This window comes from Sturnus vulgaris, chromosome 3, assembly GCF_052056855.1.
Source record: "Sturnus vulgaris isolate bStuVul1 chromosome 3, bStuVul1.hap1, whole genome shotgun sequence".
Taxonomy (NCBI): Eukaryota; Metazoa; Chordata; class Aves; order Passeriformes; family Sturnidae; genus Sturnus; species Sturnus vulgaris.
In genome coordinates, this window is record NC_142245.1 from 54,424,957 (window position 1) to 54,447,581 (window position 22,625).

Sequence of the window (22,625 nt, forward strand, 5' to 3'; positions counted from 1 at the left end):
AGTTAAAATGAAACAAAGCACAGCAATTCTACTCACACGGCAAAGTTTAAGAGCCTGCATCAAGCTAAATAGGTTCAAACATTTCCACCTGTGTATGTCAAGTTTAATCACGTTCTTCAACTGCATCATGGAAGAGAAAGCAACTATTAGTGGGGAATAGAGCTATGCATGTATGCACCATATTTGGATAATCTGTGCCTTAATTTTAGGCAAAACTTTAACTGAATGAGATGACAAAAGTAACCTGAGGATTCTAACTACCCACAGTGACAGATTAATTGTATCCCAAATCCATGCTGCAGAACATTAGCCCTACTACCAGCTTCCCCCTAATATTTAATCAAAGCCTTAATTTAACCACATATTTAACTCATCATATTTTTCCCTCTCATCCCTAGACGTGGAAAACTGCTGCCGTATTTTATACATGCTAAGAATATAACTAAATATATAATATTTTATGCTTTTGTTCAAACAAGTGCCACTTGTTCAGTCTTCCCAGTCCTCACCTTTTTGTCTCTGCTTTTTGGAAGCAGCAAGCACAAGACTTGGAATGGGGCTGAGGATGTGCTCAGCATCCAGCCACAGTCCCACTGTATCCCTCCAGAGTGAGCAGAGCTGGTGCTGCCTGCAGGATGCCCACAGAGCCCCAAAGTGAGGTGGCTGGTCAGGGTCTCCTTTTTCAGGAGAGCTGACACAGGACTGGAGACAGGATCAAAACTGCTCAGTCAGCACTCTCAGGCCCTGGAGCTGTAACTCCCTCAACTTTCTTGAAATACAACACCCATAACTGGACACTTTATTTCTTGTGCAACCTTACTGCAGAGAGGACAATAGGAACATTGCTTCCAGTCTCTATGTCGTTTTAATTTTTTTTTCCTTTTTTTTTTTTTTTTAAACAGCACCATACAAGAAATTGAGATAAATTATACCTAAACATCTCCCTGCTCCATGTGTCTATGGATTACTGAGTGAGCTGATCCTGCACTTTTGGAGCTGGTTATTCAAGCCTCCATACACCCCTTTGCACTTATCCCCAGTAAATTATTTCTTCTTCCATTCAGATTCTTTCTGCAGTTCATCCAGGCCCCTCTGAGCCTGAGCAGCGTCTCCCACTGCCTAGAGCAGCTCTCAGGGCCTGGTAGCAACAGTGACTTGGACAACCTGTAAACACTGCACACACACAACATCCAGGAACTGTGACAAGTGAGACTTTTAATTCAATTCTCCTGGTTCTTACTATGTCTGCTAAAAATCATGTGGTCTGCTTAGAACTGTAAGAATTAAGATATCCATCTGCAGTGGGTTGATCCTGTCCGGATGTCAGATACCCACGAAAGCCGCCCTGTCACACCTCTCCAGCTGGGCGGGGGGATGTGGGGCTGGGGGGGTGGAATATAATGAAAAGACAGGGAGAATTTTTCTATGTTTTGATTTTTTCAGCTTGTGACATAGGCCTTCTTGTTAAGCTGCTTCCAGAAACAAGAAGTAAATCCTCCTTCCCCCATTGGAGAGCAAAGGAGAACCTCCCAGGGGAGGACCTCCCAGAGAAGGACTCTTGGATGGCTGAACACGAATGAAAAGCTATCGGTACGAAATGCACAACCGTGACAAGCCCTGCCTCTCTCAGCCACAGGCTTTGTGAAGCTTGACACCACCACAGCCACCCCGCCGAACGCCACCTCCCGCCCGACTCCCGGCCACTGTCACTGCGGCAACCGCGCCATGTTGGAGGGCGGCGGGCCGAGCCCAGCCCCGGCGGGCGCTGGCGCGCAGGCGCAGTGCGGGCGGCGGCCGGCGAGGGGCGCAGCGGCGCGGGGGCGGTGCCGGGGGTCGGTGGCGGCGCGAGCGGCTCCGCCGGGAAGATGGACGAGTTCCAGACGGGAGAGGAGGTAACTGGACGGGGCACAGGGGCAGCACAGCTTCCCGCCTGGCGTCTCCGTTCAGGGCCAGCGGAGGGTCTCAGGCGCTGCCCGTACGCCCCAGATCCCACCCTTCGGCGTCCCCCGCCGCCATCCCTGTCGCCCTCCCCCAGGGTGGAGCCGCGTGTCCCGGGCACCGGCGGCAGACGGGCCCAGCCTTTGTTCTGCCGGCCCCGGGAGCCGGCCCCTTGTCCGGGTGTTCACCGGGCTCCTCGACTCTGGCTTCTCCCCTGCCGCTGCAGGTCCCTCAGGGACAAGGGTGAGGGGTGTCGTGGCCTCGGGCTGCCCCCGCCGTGGCGGGAGGAAAGCAGCTCCCAGCCGGTGCTGTTTGGGCCGGGGAAAATGCCGAGCGAGCTGTTTGTGTGCGGAGAGAGGAGTCCGAGCCTCTGATCTGAGTGTTACAGGCACTGGTGGGGCGTCACACCCCATTCACAAGATACGGAGGGGGATACATCAAGGGTCTCAGCCTGTTATCGTGCCAAATGACCACCTAATGTCCCCCCGCTAAGGAGGAGGAAGCAGCCAGTGCTGCTTTTGCAGAGGGACAGTGTCACTGAGCTGTGACACAATTAAACAGCCGCGATGTGACTGGGTGACACAATAGCGAAGCAGCGAGAGGGGCTGGTCAGGTGTGTCAGGCTTGTCCTGTTCCAAAAGCCTCGTCCTCGTGGCAGGGCCTGGCCTGTGTTACAGGCACAGACTGTTGGGGTTTTTAAAAACATGTAATTAACACACTCGAACATCGTTCTTACAGCTGTTTTCAGAAACGTCTCCAGAATTAACTAAAAGCTATAGTTCTGTTCTGCAGTTTCTATGTGTTGCCTAGGAGCACCCCTTTAAACAAGGTGTTGGAAACACTGTCTGCTTTCTTTGTGACAGAGAGGTACCGCAGGGAAACTGTAAAGTAACCGATTTTCCCCCTTTTATTTTTTAATACAAAAAAGTTTTTATGTCATCTTATTAAAAGTTAATGACATAATGATAAAATAGGTAGTGTTGTGTTATTTCATAGTTCAGTTATAGTACATATATCCCAAAACTGGATATCAGAAATTTCATTTTTGTCATTTCAAGAAAGGAAAAAGGTTGAAAAGTATCATCAGCCCTAGAAGTGAATTTTCAAATCTGTATTGTTTCAGTACCAATTAGATATCAAAATACCTTTAAGATCTTGGGTTGAATTTAAATCATTTTACTTTGCTGTGAACCATGTTATTAGTCACTCAAAGGCATTTCTGAGCAGATTTTTTGAAGAAGAAAACTATGTGGTTTATCATCTTGCTTGACAGCAGTCTTCATGTCTGCCATGCATGTTCTTAAGCTCTGTGGGAGAGAGTGTTTTTGGATAATTGCAGCTCTTACTGGGTTAAATACATTGGTGCACCTTAAAATGTAAGCACCTGTAAAACGTAGTACCATGAAAATAAATGAGGCATGTTAATATTAAATCCAAGAAGCTGAAAATAAAAAGCAGTTTGGCACAGCACATAAAAGCTTCTTAAAATGTTGAATTCTGCCAGCAAGTTGGTGCCTCTAGGTAGATATGGGGAAGGAACTGCCCAGCTTGTTTCCCAGGATGTGCTGTTTCTTCTGTCATGGAGAATGATCAACTTCTCTCATCTTTCTGAATGTCACATGTCATTGAAGCTGGCTCTACTGTTGTCTTCCTGACCAAAGATTAATGAATGTGATGTTGAGATTCTCCTGAGCAGGTGTAACTGCATCCTGCCTGCACATGTGAATTACACATTGTTCATTTCTGTCAGCTGGGGAAGCTGACTGACCCCCAGTGAAAACCCATCAACATACACCTGGTTAGGTTCGATTTTACATTCTTATTTAGTCTTTTGAAATTAATCAGTTTGCCTTCACGTGCTCTTCTTTTGTCCTGGTTTGTGAGGTGAGGCTGTGAGACACCAGCAGTGACAGGGTGGGTGTGAGTCGCTGCTGCAGCACAGGGTCCCCTGTCAGTGCTCCCTGGCCCTGTGAGTGGCTGCCCCAGCAGTGGGGGCAGCTTGTTCTAACTCCCTGACATGGGAGGCAGCAAGAGCAGAGGGAATAAAGAAAACATAAACTACTAACCATACATGTAAATGAGTGCTAGTTTTAAGGTTAGTAAAATGCTGGGGCCTTCACTGTCTTGATATTCCATGTGCTTAATCTCTGCTCCCCGAAGGCTGAAGGTATAGTGAGCTACGTTTCCCCTTTGGTTTCCAAGGGGCAGCTTTCTTCTTACCCTAGGCTGAGATTGTCAAGACAGTTTTTCCTTCAGCTCTGAACTGGTATTTTTGTCCACATCGGTGCCCTGGGAATGTTAGTTCCATTTAGCTGCCAGCTGAGGTTATCTCCCTGAGCCCACCGTGATGTGTGGACATTAGCGCTTATTGGGAAAGGGGAATATATGTGTGCACAAGTGCAATACATGTTATTTTAAAATGCTTCCAAGTTAAAATTTAAAAGCTTTATTGACTCAAAAGGTCAGCCAATATTCATCTCTTATTTTTCATTACTTTTCTAAGAAGGTTAACGTGACTGGGCTGAAGGAGCTAGAGTACATGTATATGCAATTAAAGGCAGACTTGGTATGTTCTGACTTCCAGAAATCTGACAAGGATAAATTAAATTTCTAGTGCATGTTCTTAACAGAGCTCGAACATCATAAACAGAGGAATGTGTCCACTCATTATTTAAAATTCTTCTCTTTCATTTTTAGGCTTCCTTTGTTGTTGATGAAGTCAGCAGCATCATTAAAGAGGTAATTTAAACATTTTCACTTTGTTAGTGTGAAATTTAATGTGTTGTATGCTCTGTACTAGAAGGCATTCAGTAAAATGTAATAACTGATATGTAATAGATTTCTAGGTGGGTTGCTGTCAAAGTGCAGGTAACTGTTGATTTAACCAGTGTACAGACTTCAGTGGAAATGATACCAAACTTCAGCTGTGATATATGTTGCAAATCCAAGAGATATTTAAAGTAATTTCATACACTCCTCTCTGGTTGCAGTGCAATCCCTAGGATTTCTTGGGGGGTGTATTATGTTAAACACTGTAGGAATAGATTTTATGTTTTAGTAAAATACAGGAGTTTTTTCTAGACTGTCTGCATGTGTGTGTTACTGTGTTGTTTCAATATGCCTTTATCCAAAGTGAGTTCTTGTTGCTAAGAAAGATAAATTTTCTGTCTAGAAGATTTCTAGCAAGATTTGGAATTCCTCTTGTAGTCTAGTGCAGTCTTTTTGTTGTTGCAAAATAACTGTTTTGGTCAAACTCTGTAAATTGAATACACATGCTTTAATATATGCTCCTGTCTCTTTGGAATTCAATTTTGTGATTATTTTTAAAATTATTTCTGTGATGAAAAAATGTGCCAATGAAAAACATGTAGGTTTAATGTACTTTTATTTGTACCTCAAAGAGGAAACTATCCTCATAAGTAAAATGGATTATTTGGCTGGAGGCTTCTGCTCTGTTAGTAACCAGCAACTACATGGGTCTTCTGTTTTAGTCTGGGGGTTTGTTTCCCAAAAATGATTCTGCTCAAAAATTGTAATTTCATTTCCGTAGATTAATTTGTGTGAACGAGCTATTGTACTACTGTGCCTTATTCTCTTCAAGACTGTTTAAGTGCAGGACCCTTTTCATATCTATGGCTGTAGGACATTACAAATAATCTAAATATCACAAAACAGAGGGTGGGATCTATGATGATTTCCCCTATGCCTGGCTCAGATTCTGACCTGCATGTTTTTAATACTTGAAAACACTTTAAACAGCTGGTGTGGACCAGCAGTTTTTAGGATTTTTCTGTGGGTATGGGGTCCATGTTGGAAAGGGTTAAAGGGTGACTTGCAGTTGACAGCAGAGCAATTCCTTCACCTGTTTGTCCCTCCCCCCAGGCCATAGAAGGTGCAATTGGTGGCAATGCCTACCAGCACAGCAAAGTGAACCAGTGGACAACAAGCGTGGTGGAACAAACCCTGAGCCAGCTCACAAAGCTGGGGAAGCCCTTCAAGTACATCGGTGAGTTCAGCTTCCCTTTCCTCTGAAAGCTGGGATGCTCAAGTGCACCAATAGGCAAGGGGTGGGGGAAAATCGTAGGAAGAACCTTGTCTGTAAACTGCTCACAGGCATGCATATCTGCTTATGTATGTGGATGTGTGTGCTGAGCAAAAATGGAGCTAAATGTTAATTAATGTTAGTGAGAAATTAATCAAAGCTTCTCTACTGACCAACAGTGACTTGTGTGATCATGCAAAAGAATGGTGCTGGGCTACATACAGCAAGCTCTTGCTTCTGGGACAACTCCAGTGATGGTAAGGAAAACACTCTTGTATTTTCCAACTAGCAGCTTAATGCCAGTCTCTTTAAGACTAGACAGCATACTTTTTTTCTTCCTCAAATTTGTAGTTTTGGAGTAATAGCATACTGTTTGGTATTTTTTCCATTTGACTGTGATGCTAACTGGGCTGTATATGAAATGCTTGACTGTTGTGAAAGCTTCATTCTTAAGATTCTTAAAGGAAAGAAGTATAAAAATTATAGGGGCATGCATGTAATCACTTCCTTCTGTTTCTGAAACCCTTTTTTGTATTTGCAGGGACGTGCACTGTGAGATGGGAGAATAAGACCATGTACTGTATTGTCAGTGCCTTTGGACTTGCAATATAATTGCCTTGAAATTGTTCATTCTTCTCTTTTTTATTCCAGCACTTGATTCCATCTCCACTCAAACTGTGAATACCTGAACAACTTTTTTTTAATGCATTTTTTAGTAACTTTTCTTCAAAGGTAGAAATTTGAAAATACGCTGTTACCTATTTTATGTTTGTATCTAGTACCATACCAGTGTTTTCTATACTTTTTTATCACTTCAAAACTCCTCTTCAAGGTGCTAATACTGAAATCTGCTGCAGTGTAAACACTTTCTCTAGATTTCTTAGACCAATATAAATGAGACACTGACTTTCACACTTTGTACTTTTGGTTAGCATTAAATTATTGAAATTCATAACCATTGGTGTGATTCATTTAAACTTAAATCTTTTGTTATTGGGGGGGGAAGGGGGAAGTTTCAATTTTTTCAATTCTCTTCAAGATAGTCAAGTCACTTCCATAATTTTGCCAAAGTCACTACGGAGTTGCAAGAAAATTAGCATATGTTTATCAAAAAGTAGTTTGGCTGCATTTTTGGGACCTGTTTAATCTTTTTGTATGGTATTTAGAGCATGGAACAATAACTACCTTCATTGAACAAAGATAAGAAACTTTTCACATTCTGGAAGCGCTCAGCAAACTATACCTGGGTAATGATTCACTTCTGCAGTCGGTTAAGTGCCTTAAGTAGGTCTTGAACTTGCTACAGTCCATGTTAATGTTGCTGATAGCGAGGATGATGAGTTCTGGTAGCTGATGAAACATGATCCTTTCTGAAAGGGGAAAAAGCTGCCTTGAGGCAATGCTGACTAAATAACATATGAGTAAGTCTCCTGCCTTCTAGAGTAAAGCTGCAGAAAAATAACAAGTAAAACAAGTTTTCAGCTTAGGCTTGGGTAATGCTTTGTCAGCTAATTAAAGAAATGGGAGCATACTATGAATTTCACAAAACCTCTGCAAACAGCTGTGCTGCTGCTGCAAGCAGTAGCTCACTGCTAATGAAACTGAGAGTTACAGACCCATGTGGGAGAGCATCCCTGGGCTGGAGTCAGTCTGAGAATTTGCTTCTGTGATTTGCTTCTTTGTAGGAAGCCCTGTCTAACGTATTCAGAATCTGTCTCTCAGCTAGAGCTGTTTAAGAGAGAAATGACTGCTAATACAACAGTATGATTCCACGACCTGGAGAGACGCCATACTGCAAATTCAAATGACAGGAGAGGATTCGTTTGCCATAGTGTTACATGCTCTGTGCTAACTGCTCAGTGTAGTCAGACTGTGGAAAGCCCTGTGCTAGGCAAGGCTTTGACCCTCTTTCTCTCTATCCAGATCTGCTTTCAGAAGAGCAAAACAGGTGTATGTATCAGCAGCTTTAGGCTTGTTACATTTAAGACTTCGAATAGAGCTGTAAGGCTTCTGTATTTCTGCTGACATTCCAGTTTCAAAACATCTCCTTCATGACAAGCCATTTAATTCTTCTCATGAATGACCTAGTGGGTGCTACAGCCTATAAAGAGTGTGTATATACCTTAGCCTGAGAATCACATCCCTTACATTGCTGTAAGAGAGTTTAGTACGGATTCAGTCTTCAGTCAGAAATGATACAGCACCTGCAAAAAGGAAATAGTAAAATCAGATTGAATATCATGCCTAAAACTGTCATCAATGTCAGTGAGAAACTTGCCATGAAAAGAATAAATCTTTGCTGTCTTGAGTTGCTAAGGAAATTTTTCATCTGGATGCTTACATACTTTTTCTCCTTTCCATCATGCCAGAATGATGCTGGCAGTGTAGTACCCACTACACTTTATTTATTTATTTACGCTTAAAAGATACAAGGTTTGTGTACTTTAAGTCAATAATTGCATCTTGGTCAAGCCATTCAGACATTCCTTGTCCTTTGTTCATGCTAATAATAGCAAACCCCTTGTTTTTTTGCTATTTGTTGGTTCATGCAAATGCTGAGCTGCAAAAAAAAAACCCCAACAACTATTTGAGATGCCTGTCAGTGTAAAGGCTGCATGGGAGGAGAAACTGTTGCATTAAAATAGAAGTTATGCTACAGAAAGGTAGATACAGTTACATAGCTGGTTTTACTTGTGAGCAATAACCAGTACTTGCAATATAAGTTTTAGGGCTACAGAGAGGGTTTTAGAGGTTGTGGATTTTTGAGTGTTGGTTTCCCACTCCCGTGATTAAAATAGTGCTTTTCTTTAAAATTGTGTAGCAATTGTATATTACTGTTTCAGTATTCTACAGTAATTGATTTTTAAATTTTCATTACCTTCAAACACTTCAGTTTTAAGCACTTTTTGCAGAGGCTGATGGCCAGTTCATCTCAGTGCCAAAGTAAAGCATTTGGGTGATGAACTGGCAGAGTCCTGGCTCCAGGTAATTAATTTGCCTTAAAAAAAATAAACCCAAACAGTGGATGGAGCATTCAAGGCAATTACACAGTCTCTGTTGCCTCTTGCTTACTGCCATGGTCCTTCATATGATTACAGCTACAGAAATGAGGGGCATGGCACCCCCAGTCTGCAGAAGAGGCGGAAGGGGGAAGCCATTTATGGTCGCTGCCACAGAGGAGTCTGACCTGTGTTAACTAAAACCTATGGACAGGGCTCTGGGATTAACTGCTGCTGCTGCTAAATGAGCACCACCCTATCTGATACTATAGCCAGGAGTAAGCTGCATATCCATTTGTGCAGGGACCTTTGTGGCCATTTTATTCAGCAAGAGAGATTGCAGTCTCCACTTGAGTTTATATAAGAAATGGCATCACCCCAAGCAGCAAGTGATGCACGGATCACTTCTGCAGTCTACCAGCTATGAGCAGACTCTTGGAAGATAGAGTTGTAAGAAGTTGATGAATGACAGCATCCTCACCATCTCTAAACCTGTTTTTTATTACTGGTATTAGCATTCACCAGGAGAATTCTCACTGTCAGCATGGCCACAGCAGGCTCAGCAAAGCCACTGTGAAGCCATTTGAAAATGCCAGGTCCCTTATGTAACCTGGCTGGCATATTTAAAAAATTTAGCAACCTGTCCTTCGACCTTCAAGTCTGGGCAAGATAATAAAAAACTCCCTCATAAACAATACAAAACATCTCTGATGACACAGCCTCTTGAATCTCATCCTTATGAAATTAACCAAGTTTAAATATGCATAAGAAAAATGCATGTAAACTGAAAATATGTATAAGTCATGAAAACAGTTCATGAGAAGGAAATTGAAATGCAGCAGAAGGAAAATAAACCCGATACAATATAAAGATATAAAACTTTATTATGAACATATTTAACAATGATTATGCACATAAAGTCTTTCAAGAAACTTCCTTGAAGTAAAATATTCAGTTTTCCTTCATTTTCCACATTAGCATGAAGTTTTACAACATAAATGATAATTTGCTGTTATTAGCACAACTTACAGATACACAGAATATTTAACATGTCCTCATGCACACTTTCTCAAAGCAGCATTTAATTACAGCTTCTCATTAAACAGAGCATTTATCTTACACATTTTTATACCATTTTGGTACACAATTTTTCCGTATTTTCATTTTACATATTTACAAACTCCTAAAAAAAGTTTTACAGTAATGCAAAAGTTATTACTGGCATAAGCAAAAGGAAATGGGTGGGGAAATTATATGACTGGATAAAATGTCATTTGGCTCAGAGAAAGATAACAGATCAAAGTCTTTCCTAGCTGGAACTGTTCTCCCCAGTATTGGTGCCACAGATCCAAGCTGTTTCTTACTGATGTTAAGCCTCAGGCTTCCTCTTTGCCAGTCCTAGGAAAGTGTTCCACCAATTCCAACATCAACTGTATTTGTACAGCAAACACTACAGAAAGTAGTTGCTATGACTGCCTTGCACTCAATCATTGATTTCTTAGAAGTCCCTTGTAATCACTGTGTACCTGGGAAGTCTTGCAGTTACTAATGGATGAAGTCTCCCTTAGAGCCAGGATCACTATGTGCTGTGGGGCCTTCTTGTGTACATTTCTTGTTTTGTACAGTTGCAGTAGTGATGGAAATAACTACTTTAGCAATAATAAAAGGAAAGCCAGGCTAGCTTCTTAAACAGATTTCTTCTGTTTGACCCTTAGATTTCAATACTTAGAGATGATTGATGCCACCTTCTCCCAAGCTGTTTACAATCCATACTGGAATATTCTTCAAATACTGTCTCTGCTCTCCAATCATGGAAATAAGAGGAATCTTGCTAGCAAAAGTAGTTCCCATCTGGTTCACTGCTTTTGTCATCTTACTGTATATTGAATTTGATGCAACAGTGCTTCAACTAAGCTACCATAACACTGTAGCACCTCCAAAATAGAAAGTTATTTTGCATGGCAAACATCACTTAAATATAATCTCTAAAAATGACCACAGAAATTATTTTCTCACTATTTTCATAGTGAGATACTTAATTTAAATACACATTTCCCATTAGCTTTTCTATTTCCACTTTGATTGTAGTGATGTAGTGAATTTTACTCAAATACAACAGCAAGAGACATGGGTTGAAAACACCTTAGAAAAAATAATCTCCAAGTTAGATTAAAAATACATTTTTTAGTTAATGAAATCCCAAGGCATGACACTATTTGAGAGTTAACTGTAATAACCAGTTCAGACTGTGATAAGAAACATTAGTCTACTTTGCACATTGGTCAAATTTTATCTCTTCATAACAATTTAGGAGAGAATTAAACAATATCAGAGGAAAAATATCTGAATATTTAAGAATTGTGTAAGTATCAGTTTTTGAAAACCTACTTCCTGTACCCACTGTTACTCCAGTGGAACTTGAAAGGATTTGGCTTATGTAAACAATGCCAAATTGGTTGCCAAGTCTGACTCTGCACATTCAAATAAGAAGAGTTAACTCAGGAATAGTAAAAATGAGAACGGACTACAATTTTAGGATACAGAGCATCTCCCATTCCCTTTCAAAATAGTCTAAAAAGAAGTGCTGAAGGTACATTTTACTACAGTTTACTGGAAAGAAAACCACCACTAACTTGAATTACTTCTTTAGTGTTTTCCTGTATGCTCTTGTGAAGTAATACCGATTAAGAAGAGAAAAACCTGCTCTTCCTCCCCAGCAATTTCCTTGCTTTAGCCATCCATCAGTGCTTTGGCTTCTAACAAAGAAATGATCCCTGGCACAAAAAAGGTTTTAATTTCAGATACTCTCAAAAAATTTCACATTTCTACATAATTTTACAAAGTTTTCCCTCTCTCACACACACAATGTCTCATGACACATCTTTAGCAGAGCACTGATTTAATCTGAACTACTCTATAACAGCAAGGGCACAACCACATGAAGCAGTTCCTTTGGTCCCCTCGAACTGAGTTGCTGCCTTGTGCAGCCTCCCCTTCATGATCCTGAACAGCCACCAGGAGGCTATTGCAATGGGCACAGTCTAGAGCAGTTGTTGCATTAAAGAACAACAAATCTGCTTTTTCCCCAAAATGATTCGGCAAGTCTAGTAGGATTTCATTGCACTATTCTGCTTAAACTACTTCAATAATGAGCACAATTCCCTGGTGCAACCCAGCACTATATCATAGTAGATTAACAGTGCTTTTGAGAGTCTTCTAGAGCAGCAGGGCAGAGAAATTTTACAAAAGTAAATCTCTGTTACAAGTACATGGAAAAAGGAGATACTTTTAGAAAGGTCAAGTATCTAAAAACAAAAGTAGTTACAAACATCTTAAATAAAGAACTGAACAATGGTGTAGGAGAAAACCAACTTCAACTAGAGAAGCAGCAGCATTGTACAAGGAATACTTAATTCCCATATAACTTTGTTCCAGCTCAGACTGGAGTACAGATAATCACAAAATGTGCTAGTAAAAGTTCCCATCATACAGGTATGACAAGATGAACTGTGCACAGAACAGGTTCACAAGCTGACTCTCAGGCATGTTCAATACATGAGCAACCACAACTGTTCCTAGCATGTAGAGTAACTATCTATTAATACAACTTAAGAAAAGATTGATGTAGAAAAAAAACTTCTAAAAATGAAATGTTTGGAAATTTGAAACTGTAATTCCTTAGAAAACTTTCATACTCTATTCTCTGCAAGTAACAATTTCCTCCAGCATACAAGAAGACCAGTAAGAAGCCAGTACTAGCTTCCTTCTGAGATATTGTTGCTGAAATATTTCCATTTGAAAGGGCTTTTTAAAAAAACCAACACAGACACTTCTGCTATGGCAGTAAAGCATGTCATGAAACGTATTATACAAATAATTTTGCACCACTGAGACTATTTTGGCTGACTATAACTTGCCTATTTGCCCATATCTTGCACTTACACATCTGGTAAACTTACTGAAATGTATTTTTAAAATGGCCTTAAGTCTATATCACTTATTTGAAGGAAGAATAGAAAGCTTGTGTCTTCTTGCACTGATCAAAAAACAAACAAAACACTTCATTCCCTGCCTCCAGCTCAAAAGGCTAAGGTAGAAAATTGAAAGGGAAATGAGGCACTTCATACCATGGTGGACAGTTTACAAGATAGCTAATGCAAAATGCAACAGATGAATGGCAGTGTGCTGTATATCATCCTAAAGAGAAAAAAAAAAAAAAAAAAAAGGAGAAAAACCAAAACTGAGTAGCAAAGCACTTTGAAACTCAGTATGCAATCTGCAAGACTTTTAAACGGAAATAGATGAAGATTTTAGTCCACAGACATCCTGCTATCAGGCATTTCATAAGACATGTAAAAATTTTGGTTTCTTCAGTTTTTACCACAACCATTTCCATCATTTTTTTCTCAGTTTTATCCTTGTAAACAGAAACAAAAGCAAGATGTCCTTCCTGGGAGTTGATGTTCAGATGACAGCAGACTGTAGAAAACCAAAGAAGTTGCCCATCTAGGAAAACTTCAGAATTGGCTGAATTCCAGATGAACAAGTCTGTCTGCATTGAAACCAGTCAATCAATCAATCAATCAATCAATCAATCAATCAATCACTGTCCGACTCTTCTTTATACTTGGCTCTAATAGCTTGGCCGTTCTGAAGGGGCATCTCTTCATAGTCACTCCTGTGAAACAGACACGTGTTGTAACTCCTGAACATGGTGTTCAGGTAGGAAGTTGAAAATAAACAGGAAAGTTCTAAACTACATTGAGGCATCAAATCGTTGGGTAAGAAGCTGGTAACTGTTCTTCTTCCTTGTGGGAGCTATGAACAACACATGATTTTTCTCCAGAAGATGATGTATAATAAAAGTTATTCCAGTGAAAGCCATTTTTCACACAGATTTGCAAGAAGCAAGCTGGCACTACCATTACTCATCTAACTAACCAAAGGCAAGCTATCCCAGCGTGAACTTGTTCAGGTTAGTGCAGTGTTGGCCCCATCCTCACCGTTCCAGCCACTTCAGCATCTTTGGTAAAAGGCAAAAACATCCTGGTTGTATTTCAGTGTCCAGCACAGAGACACCTGACTGGGATGGGTTTCAAGTGCTACTATAATTCTCACATTACATAAACTCACGCAAGGCAAGGAAGTTTTGCTAGACTTGATTATTCTTCATTCAGTAAGTGCTGGAGACTTAAGAAGCACCACTCCCCTTCCCTGAAGCATTAATATACGAGCTGACTCTTTGCTCTTTGCATCTGACTCCTGCTGTCCTTCCTGGTGTAAAAAGGAAGCCCTTCCCTTCACAACTCTTACTGCCTTAACTCCATCAGCTACCAGCATCATAATACTTTACCTGTTTGCATCAGTGCCATGGCAATGCCTTTTCGAAACCAAAAGCCCAAGAAAAAAAACATGCTTTCTCATTGTACTTCTGTTTCAGAAAAGACTACATTTCTATTCTTTAGGCAGAAAACCTTCACTAACAAACCCTTCACTGAATTGATATGTAAAAGAATATTAAAAAAAATAACACTCTAGAAGTAACTCTCCATAGGTATCTCATAATCTTACCCATAAATCACATCATCATCTGAATCATTCAGCATAGAAAAAGCAGGATTGTCTTTCAACTGTGATTCTGGAAAACACAAATAAAGGTTAATTTAGTGTGTTAAATATAGAAATGTGACTGTAGTGCTAACTCAACACTGTAGCAACAGACACAACAACTTCCAAGGCAGTCACAACCTCACAACCAGAGTTCAACAAAACTATGTCCAAACAGGAATTCTCTCCTTTAAATTCACTACCCTTCAACCACATAATTATAGTGTTCTTAAGAGTTAAGGAGACAACATAATTATCTCATTTTTAGATAGTTATTCTCCATGTTATGTTATGTTGTCTAAGTTCATTTCCTCCCCTGTGCAGTTTCCTGTGTTGTATTTCAACCTGCACATAAGTTAATTATTCCTAATCAAAAATTTTTATATATTTAAAAAGCACAGACTTCTTGGTTATTTCTAAGCTAAAAATATAGTAGAACAAAGTTGGACTCCCTTGACTGCAAGTCAGTGATTATTTTCTATCCTTGAAATAGATGAAGGAAGGACTTGTAGCTTTATGGTGAGATGAAAAGAAACACATGCTTTGCAATTGCCATTTATGACAATTCCCTCTACCTTGTTTTAAGGCCTTCATTTCTTGCATAATCTGTGCTGTTTAGCTACAGTTCATAGTTATATGCAAGTAAAATTCAATCTAGCAATTTGCTATAGCATCTTTTTCCTGGCAGCATTTTACCTTCTGCTGTCTACAAACAAATATTTCTGCAATCCAGCAGAAGGCTTTCAACTTTATCTGCATCCAGCCAGTTCTCTGTCCATTCTGGATGTAAAAATAGCATTTTTCTGTAACAGTTCTATCTATCCCAACTCTAAATTAGAGAAAGGACGAGCTCCATTATTTAGTGCCTTCCCCCTGCATGCTCTCAGCATACAAGATATGATAGGACAGGCTGCTAGATAATCTCATCTAGACCTACTTTCCCATGACAGGTTGGGCCACATCATCTTTCCAGGTCTCTTCCAACCTGGGCTCTTCTGTGGTTCTGTACCTTGAACAGAATGCTTAAAGCAGAGAACGCACTTAGTAAAAATATTTATTTTAATGATTTTTATCTGTTTATCTGAGGGAAATGCTTTATAATCATCATGTAAGTCAGACTGTATCCTTTACATCAGAATGCAAAACCAGAATTGCCACTGACTCAATGCTTTACCTCCCTTTACATGGGCTCTGTGCAGCCCTCCCCATAGCAAGTTCTCCAAAATTCCTCCCATATTAGAGATCAGTTTCACTCCTACTTTTCCAACAGCATTTGGATTTCAGAGTCCAGTTTGCCAGCATACCAATGTATTAACTTTCGTTAGAACAAAGTACAAATGAAGTGATGTTCCTTAAGGGCTGTCTGTGAGTCAATTCAAAGGTTGGTGCATCACATGCAAACCTCACACTGACTGTAAACTTGATCTAAGTGCACAAGAATTCAAGCCCGGCTAATCAGTTGATTACATTTTATGTGTTCCTTCATATTTCCAATACTGATTTGCTCAGGAGCAGTGAGTTCAGCTTCTGGTTATGTTTACTCAGAGCAAACCAGAAGAGTAATGAGACAACCAGAAAACAAAGAAATTGCACAGCATCTACTAATATGGCAGCTCTTGTCACCCACATTTGCCAGACAATGGCTCACACTCACCATACAGTGCGTTCTTCGAGGGGGAATACACGAAGGCTAATGTGTAGAGATAAAAGTTCAGTAACCCATAAAATGATAAGAATTCTGCTGGTAGTAATTGTCAAGGATATTGCTCAATATAGTTCCATACACATTAACTTTGGCAACAAGACCCAACCCATACACAGGCTGTTTCAAAGGAAAGAATGTTTACCTTACCAAAGTTTGTGAGCACAAATGGCTAAACAAAACTGCATGTTTTAAATTCAATGACAACTAATGTACTCAAGCTATTTCAAGGTAAAGCTCCCACTGAAAACAAAACTTTAATACAAGTAACATTTGCTGAGGTACAGTCTGCTTTTGAGCAGCGGAGTGCATGGTCAATCAAATAGTTTCTGCCTTGAATGCTGAAAGAAAGCAGAGTAAGTTGGATGTTCAGGTGGGTTTCGTTTGGTTTCTTTTTTAAAAAGTTCTTCCTTGGCACAGTGATGAAGAAGGAAGGAGAAAGGACTACATGTGAATAGAACTCTGAAGATGGTTTTTTGCCATTGTCTTAGGTGAATACTAAAGGTTTACATACTGTTCTCTCCTACCTCCCAACTCACACCTAAGCTAATCAGCAGCCAGAGCAGCTGGAGTCACACATGCACTCTCAGAAAGTAGAATGTATTACGATCTCATGGTTCAGGGCCAGGAATAAAAGTCCTGATGTCAACAGACATCAGAAATAGTCTCTCCCAAGCCACTAAAATTCTGTGTTGTGACCTGTATCACATGTAGACTTGGACCAATACTCAAATGCATTTTCAGTGACATCAAAACTATTAATTTCTCATATTTTAGTATGCCTCATGACAACTGGTTAAGTACAGAGCAAACAACTGAGGCAGCAAATACAGCCAAATTTGTCATAATATCTCATTAAAATTAGATATACACTAGGCACGCATATCTAAGACTTCATTCCTCTCGGAGATATCACAAGCAGTTGTGATGCATGTCACGTGGACACACAGATAAGATGGTCTAGGTCATAACCTTTACAAAGAGCCATTACAAAATGCTGACAGCAAATCTCAAACAAAACAGACTCAACTTCAAGAGTCCACCTAGAAGTCAAAGGTCTCAGTCTTAGGTACATCATTTTAAAGCACCTTCTGCATGAAAACAGATTAACATTCCTACTTGAGCACTATCACAACACAAGGATATAGTTCTGATAATGAGTTGACAGCTCAGCAACAAAGTTGTCCTGTAGAACTTGTGCTCCAAAGCGTAGGTAGAGTATAACAATGCTGTGGAGAAAAAAGTAAAGCATATAGGTGTACTGTGTCCATAGGCTGCAAAATTAAAATAGTAGGTTGATAGAAGAGTATATAAGAGAATAATTATGTTAACATGCTGGCCATTTATTTTAAGATGCATTTGCTTTGCTAGTTCTAAATTACGAATGATTCTTTTGTGATTAAAAGTTAGCATTCAGCTGAGAAAAGCAGAAATCCACAGATTTCGTCCACTACAGACAATCCAACAGTCAACAGCTATTTGAAATAACAGCTTGGTATAGGGAAAACAGATATTAACAGTAATGTAAAAAACTAACTGCAAACTTCTACTTTGACTAAATGAAGCCTACAAAGCTCCAGAAGGGCTCTGCCAAGTGAACTACTAAATCTTGTACACTGCCATGGTAATAGAAATAATATAAAGTTAGCTCAAAAAGCTTCAGGAAGGGTTAAAATTTACAAACTGCTTGCCATCACAATAATATTAAAAGGCATTCTTCAGTTTCACTGACTAATTTATTAGCAACAAAATATATTCAAAGCCCTCCCCAAAAGGGTTAGAAAAGTTAGAATACTGACAAATGTACTTTGAAAAGCCTTACCTAATGACAAGCACTACAAAGGTTAATGCAGTCAAGAATTTTAACCTGAGATCTGAAAAAGATTGAGAAAAGTTGTTATCAGTGAATTTACGCCTACATCTAGGAGAAGCAAGCCAGTTTGGGAAGAATCAGAAGTATTCCTTACCAACATAAGGCATGTTTCGAAGTTCTGAGCATGCCCTCACTATCAGGAACAAAAGGTAAAGAATGTATGTGGTTGCCACCACAAGGAAGAAGATTTTCATTCCCTGTAAGGAAAGAGTTAGGGTTTATTATTTAATAAGATTTTATCTATTCCTTCTTCTGTCAATAAAAATAATTAGTTCCCAAAAGCACAACATAGAACAGTCCATTTATGCAGGGAAAGTAGGCTCATGAAACAAGGATGGTGATACATTCAGGGAGGTTTTTGGGGAATGTAAAGAAAGGATGTTTAATAGAAGCCAGGATTTTGTTAACTGAGTTCAGAGTTGAACTCTAAAAACACAGCTCCCAAGAACAATACAAGGACGTATGTACGTCCTTTACAATAAGAAAGTCTGTAATTTACTAGGGTAGAGGACCTTGGCAGGAGTTAAGATATAAAAAACTGAATAACAGACTTAAAACTTTTTCTTTCAATCCCAACAAACTTGTGGTGTTTAATCTCCAGATTTGCAAGACAATTTATTTTTTCAGTGGGACAGATCTCAATATGGTCTATGCATCATCTAAAGCAAAAACAAAAGTTCTCTAGTTAAAATTAAGACTGTCTGACCAGCATTTTCTGTTTTCTAAACTTTGTTATCCATTTTTATAGAAGAACAAACCCTGTATCTCCTTATACTGCCTAACTTGCCTTGGACAGCAAGAAGTAATTTGTGACTTACCTGGAAATTACCTGTGTCAACCCTGTATTGATATGTAGGGTCATGTACTTCATTCACTCTAGAAAAGATTCAAAATTAAAAAGTGGTACGTGCACAGTTCCAGGCTAAAAAGACATGCTGACTAGAAACCCACTCACAAAGAAAAGGTTTAAGGTTACTATACAGAGTTTATAACAAAAGGGTTTGTCTGTGTAAGTTGGTGCAATGCCATTAATTCCAATGTAGTCATGGCAATTTACCATATATAGCAAACTGAATTTGAAGAAATATGGAGGATTTAAACTGGGATCATGTCTAATATCCCCACTTGTTTTTTAGAAAAATGCATATCTTGTAAATTCCTACAAGCCTTCAGGATTCAGTGTCTACATTTTATCCTTAGAAAACTGTGGCATGAGGCCTTCCCTCAATTTTACTAATAGCACGAGCATTTCCTGCAACTGCACTGCTTTCAATAATGTACAATGGCAAGGAGAAAGTTTGAAGATATCTTCCTTCTCAGAGATAAAATAAGAGGCAAACACTTGAGACTACAACAGTATAGAAACTACAAATGTACTAAAATGGGTGAAGTTTTCTGGGTGGGAAGGAGTGACACCTTTATGTTAACACAACAAATTGGAAAAAAGGAGAACCACTAAACCAAGCTAAAGAACAGAGTTCTGAATAAAGACAGCATAGCTTGACTAAGTCATGTCAGTACTAGTTGTGCAGGTTTAACAGTAAGAAAGTCTGGTCAAACTATGTCATAATTAGCTACAGAGAAACTGTTGCTACAGCTACTAAAAGCTGATTGAGCCATAGCACTAGAGTGATTCTCATAGGGAACCATAACACAATGACAAAGTAGTGATTTCTAGATTGCACTCAGATTTATGAAATTATTTACTAGGTTGTCCATAGAGAATAGTTTTCAAATCAGTCACAATTTGCAGAACAGAAAGATGTAAGAATATGAATTCCATTCCTGTATCACCATCAGAGCATTAAAAACAGATACCACTAGGTACACACAATCTTCTCATTCTTGAACACTCTCAGCTCATACTTATGTAGTACATTTTAAATTACTTACGTTTGCCATATTCCCAGTGTAACAGAGGCCAGCCACAACAGTCCAACAATAAAGAATTTGGGCAGATAGAAAGTTAAGCACTTTCTCTCCCCCTGTTAAGAAAACAATAGTGCGGTGAAAGTGTGAACCTACACTTGAGATTTTGTTCATTCTTGACAGAATAAAGTAACTATCATCTTTGTTTCACTCAACATGACCTGGATTAAGAGACTCATCTTCTGTATTTTTATCCTGCACAAGTGACTAGAGAAGACATTACATTGCATCATCATTTGTGTTAATAATATGAAGTAGAGTTGGAGCATCCTATTTATAAGGTCCCACATATTTCACTGATAATGCAAACACAGGAATAGACTCCAGAATTCCTATTTCTCTTATGTAGTATTATTAAAGTACTTTAAAAAGTCAATCAACTACCACATACAACATCAAAACCCTTCAAGCAAGAATTAAGCGTAAATGGCATCATAATTCTGACGACTGTCACACCTATTTCATTTAGGCTTGGTTGACTCAAAATAATCTACTTCACCATAAATCATTCTAACTCCAAAGCTTCATATGTCACACTGTACTTTAGGAATAAAGCAAATGTCTGTTTTGTAAGAATTTGATTTCATTTTTGTCACCCCTTGAGAGAACTAAACAAAACAAATCTTGCCTCCTCAGTAAGTAGAAGATACGTTGCATCTCTTACCTGTACTCTTATACCATGGTAGACACAAAGCCAGAACAACAACAATGCACACAGAAACAGTGACTGGAATAGATCATCCAGCATTCCAGGAAACCAGCTGTTCACCAGAAAAGAAAGGGGGAAAAATGGATCTGTAGCAAAAACAAAACAAAACAAAAGTTAACCAGAGAGGCTTGCTTTATTTTAAGGAAATTGACAAAGAAAATGGTGCCTCCAGCAACAATCCAGTCTGCTGTAGAAATAATCTCAAATGGTTGCCAACATTCCTAGAAGATTTCAAGTTTTATTAGACTTTCTACTAAACCACTGTCAATGACTAAGATGCAAATATTCTTTACTGCTAGAAAGTGCTAGAATTTGCTGTGTTTACTGGACTAAAAACAGCCTCCATTTTTAACTAAAGCATGAGAATCTGAAAAAAGAAGTAAGACAGCAGACAAACAGAAATTGAAAAGTTAAGAATGGCAGGCACTTGCTCCAGTCAGAGCTTTAAACAAATAGTTGACATCCATGTGACTGAGAAGAACAAAATCTACCCACTCATTATGCTCTCAAATTTGCTACACTTGGATAGGGTGGTTGGGTTTTTTTAAATTTTGTTTCCTGAAGCTTTATAAACAACTGCTTATAAGTTCAGCAAAAAATTCCATTTTGCCTTCTCTTTTTTTTCCTGCTTCTTATTTGAAAAAGTGCCTTTCTAAAAATTCAAGGATACAAGTACCATTGTAAAGCAGCAAGAGAGGAAGTAGGATGGACATCCATTTCTGTTCAATACCCCAGTCCCTCATGGAGAATTTCCGCAGGGAATGTGCAAACAGACACTATAAAACAATAATAACAAGTTGTAAGGAAGGAATACAACCTTCAGTTATTTAAACAGAGTTAAGAGAGAGCACAGCACACAGCAAAGATTACTTCACAAGGCCTTTGCCACTGAAAATACTGTCAAATGGGAGCTAGGCTGCCTAGTTTCTATTTCAAGTTTGCTCGCTGACCCCAAAGCAAATTACTTAATTTCTCAAGCAAATTGAGAAGTAAACCAGCCAGTATATGAAAATCAACAACGTGTGAAAAAAAAGAGATGCTGTCTCGTTACTGATCACACACTATCAACGACATTCACTTGAACTCACTTTTTGAAAAGCAGATTGCATTTTAGATTCACAATTACCTGAGCAACATCATCTGTGAGAAAAATGCTATGGGAGCGTGCAGTACTTTGGTGGTCCTACTCTGAAAATTCAGGATTTTAGATTTTATGGGGGGTTTTTTTCTCCAAATACTTATTTTCCAGGAGCCAAGACAGGTTAGAGAGGAGACATCATCTAAATCATAGCATAATTTAGCTTGTAAGGGACCTCTGGAGGTCACATGGCCCATCCTCATATGCAAGGCAGTGGTAACTTTAATGTTAGATCAAGAACAGCCCACACTCTGGCCATCCTATTTCTGAGCCTACCTGCACCACAAAAAAATACTTTTCTTTAGCATCACATCACAATTTCCTTTGTCTAAGCAATTTTTTTCTGTTTAATCCAAACCCAGAGTGGAGAAAAACAAGTTTTCATACTTATCCTATTTTCTCAATGTCCCTTCAATACCACTTGCAAAAACATAAAAGCAGCAACTACATAAGTATTTCAGAAACGTTTCTACACCCATTAAGTGACATGCCAATTTCGCTGCCTGGGGTTAAATTCCTAAATACAGCATTACAGAGCAGTGTTATCAGCTGCCTACATAATAAACTCCAGAAATGCTGCAAAAAAGTCTTACCGTGACCATAAAGGTAAGAACTACAAAGACAAATCGGAACCATATTTCCACTTGTGAAAAGGTTGGATTATAGGTCTTCCACTACAAGAAAACAC

The 22,625-nt window shown here is 39.3% G+C and overlaps 2 protein-coding genes across 2 annotated transcripts in view; one reads left to right on the forward strand and one right to left on the reverse strand.

Annotated features, from left to right (window-relative positions):
• The first annotated feature begins 1,774 nt into the window (after positions 1 to 1,774).
• On the forward strand, positions 1,775 to 6,935 carry DYNLT1 (dynein light chain Tctex-type 1). The gene is made up of 5 exons (XM_014888649.2): positions 1,775 to 1,892; positions 4,636 to 4,677; positions 5,821 to 5,944; positions 6,160 to 6,237; positions 6,522 to 6,935. The coding sequence occupies exons 1-5, from the start codon at positions 1,866 to 1,868 to the stop codon at positions 6,590 to 6,592; spliced, it is 342 nt and encodes a 113-aa protein (XP_014744135.1). The 5' UTR covers positions 1,775 to 1,865; the 3' UTR covers positions 6,593 to 6,935.
• A 2,910-nt stretch (positions 6,936 to 9,845) lies between these two features.
• The window catches only part of TMEM181 (transmembrane protein 181), a 34,592-nt gene continuing 21,812 nt past the window's right edge, over positions 9,846 to 22,625 (reverse strand). Inside the window, exons 7-17 of the mRNA XM_014888640.2 lie at positions 22,531 to 22,611; positions 21,476 to 21,575; positions 20,755 to 20,885; positions 20,055 to 20,146; positions 18,980 to 19,037; positions 18,256 to 18,358; positions 18,111 to 18,162; positions 17,435 to 17,517; positions 16,241 to 16,330; positions 14,551 to 14,617; positions 9,846 to 13,657 (exon numbers count right to left, since the gene is read on the reverse strand). Of these exons, the coding sequence (XP_014744126.2) occupies positions 13,579 to 13,657; positions 14,551 to 14,617; positions 16,241 to 16,330; positions 17,435 to 17,517; positions 18,111 to 18,162; positions 18,256 to 18,358; positions 18,980 to 19,037; positions 20,055 to 20,146; positions 20,755 to 20,885; positions 21,476 to 21,575; positions 22,531 to 22,611 (936 nt within the window). The 3' untranslated portion in view covers positions 9,846 to 13,578. The remainder of the gene's footprint in view (positions 13,658 to 14,550; positions 14,618 to 16,240; positions 16,331 to 17,434; positions 17,518 to 18,110; positions 18,163 to 18,255; positions 18,359 to 18,979; positions 19,038 to 20,054; positions 20,147 to 20,754; positions 20,886 to 21,475; positions 21,576 to 22,530; positions 22,612 to 22,625) is intronic.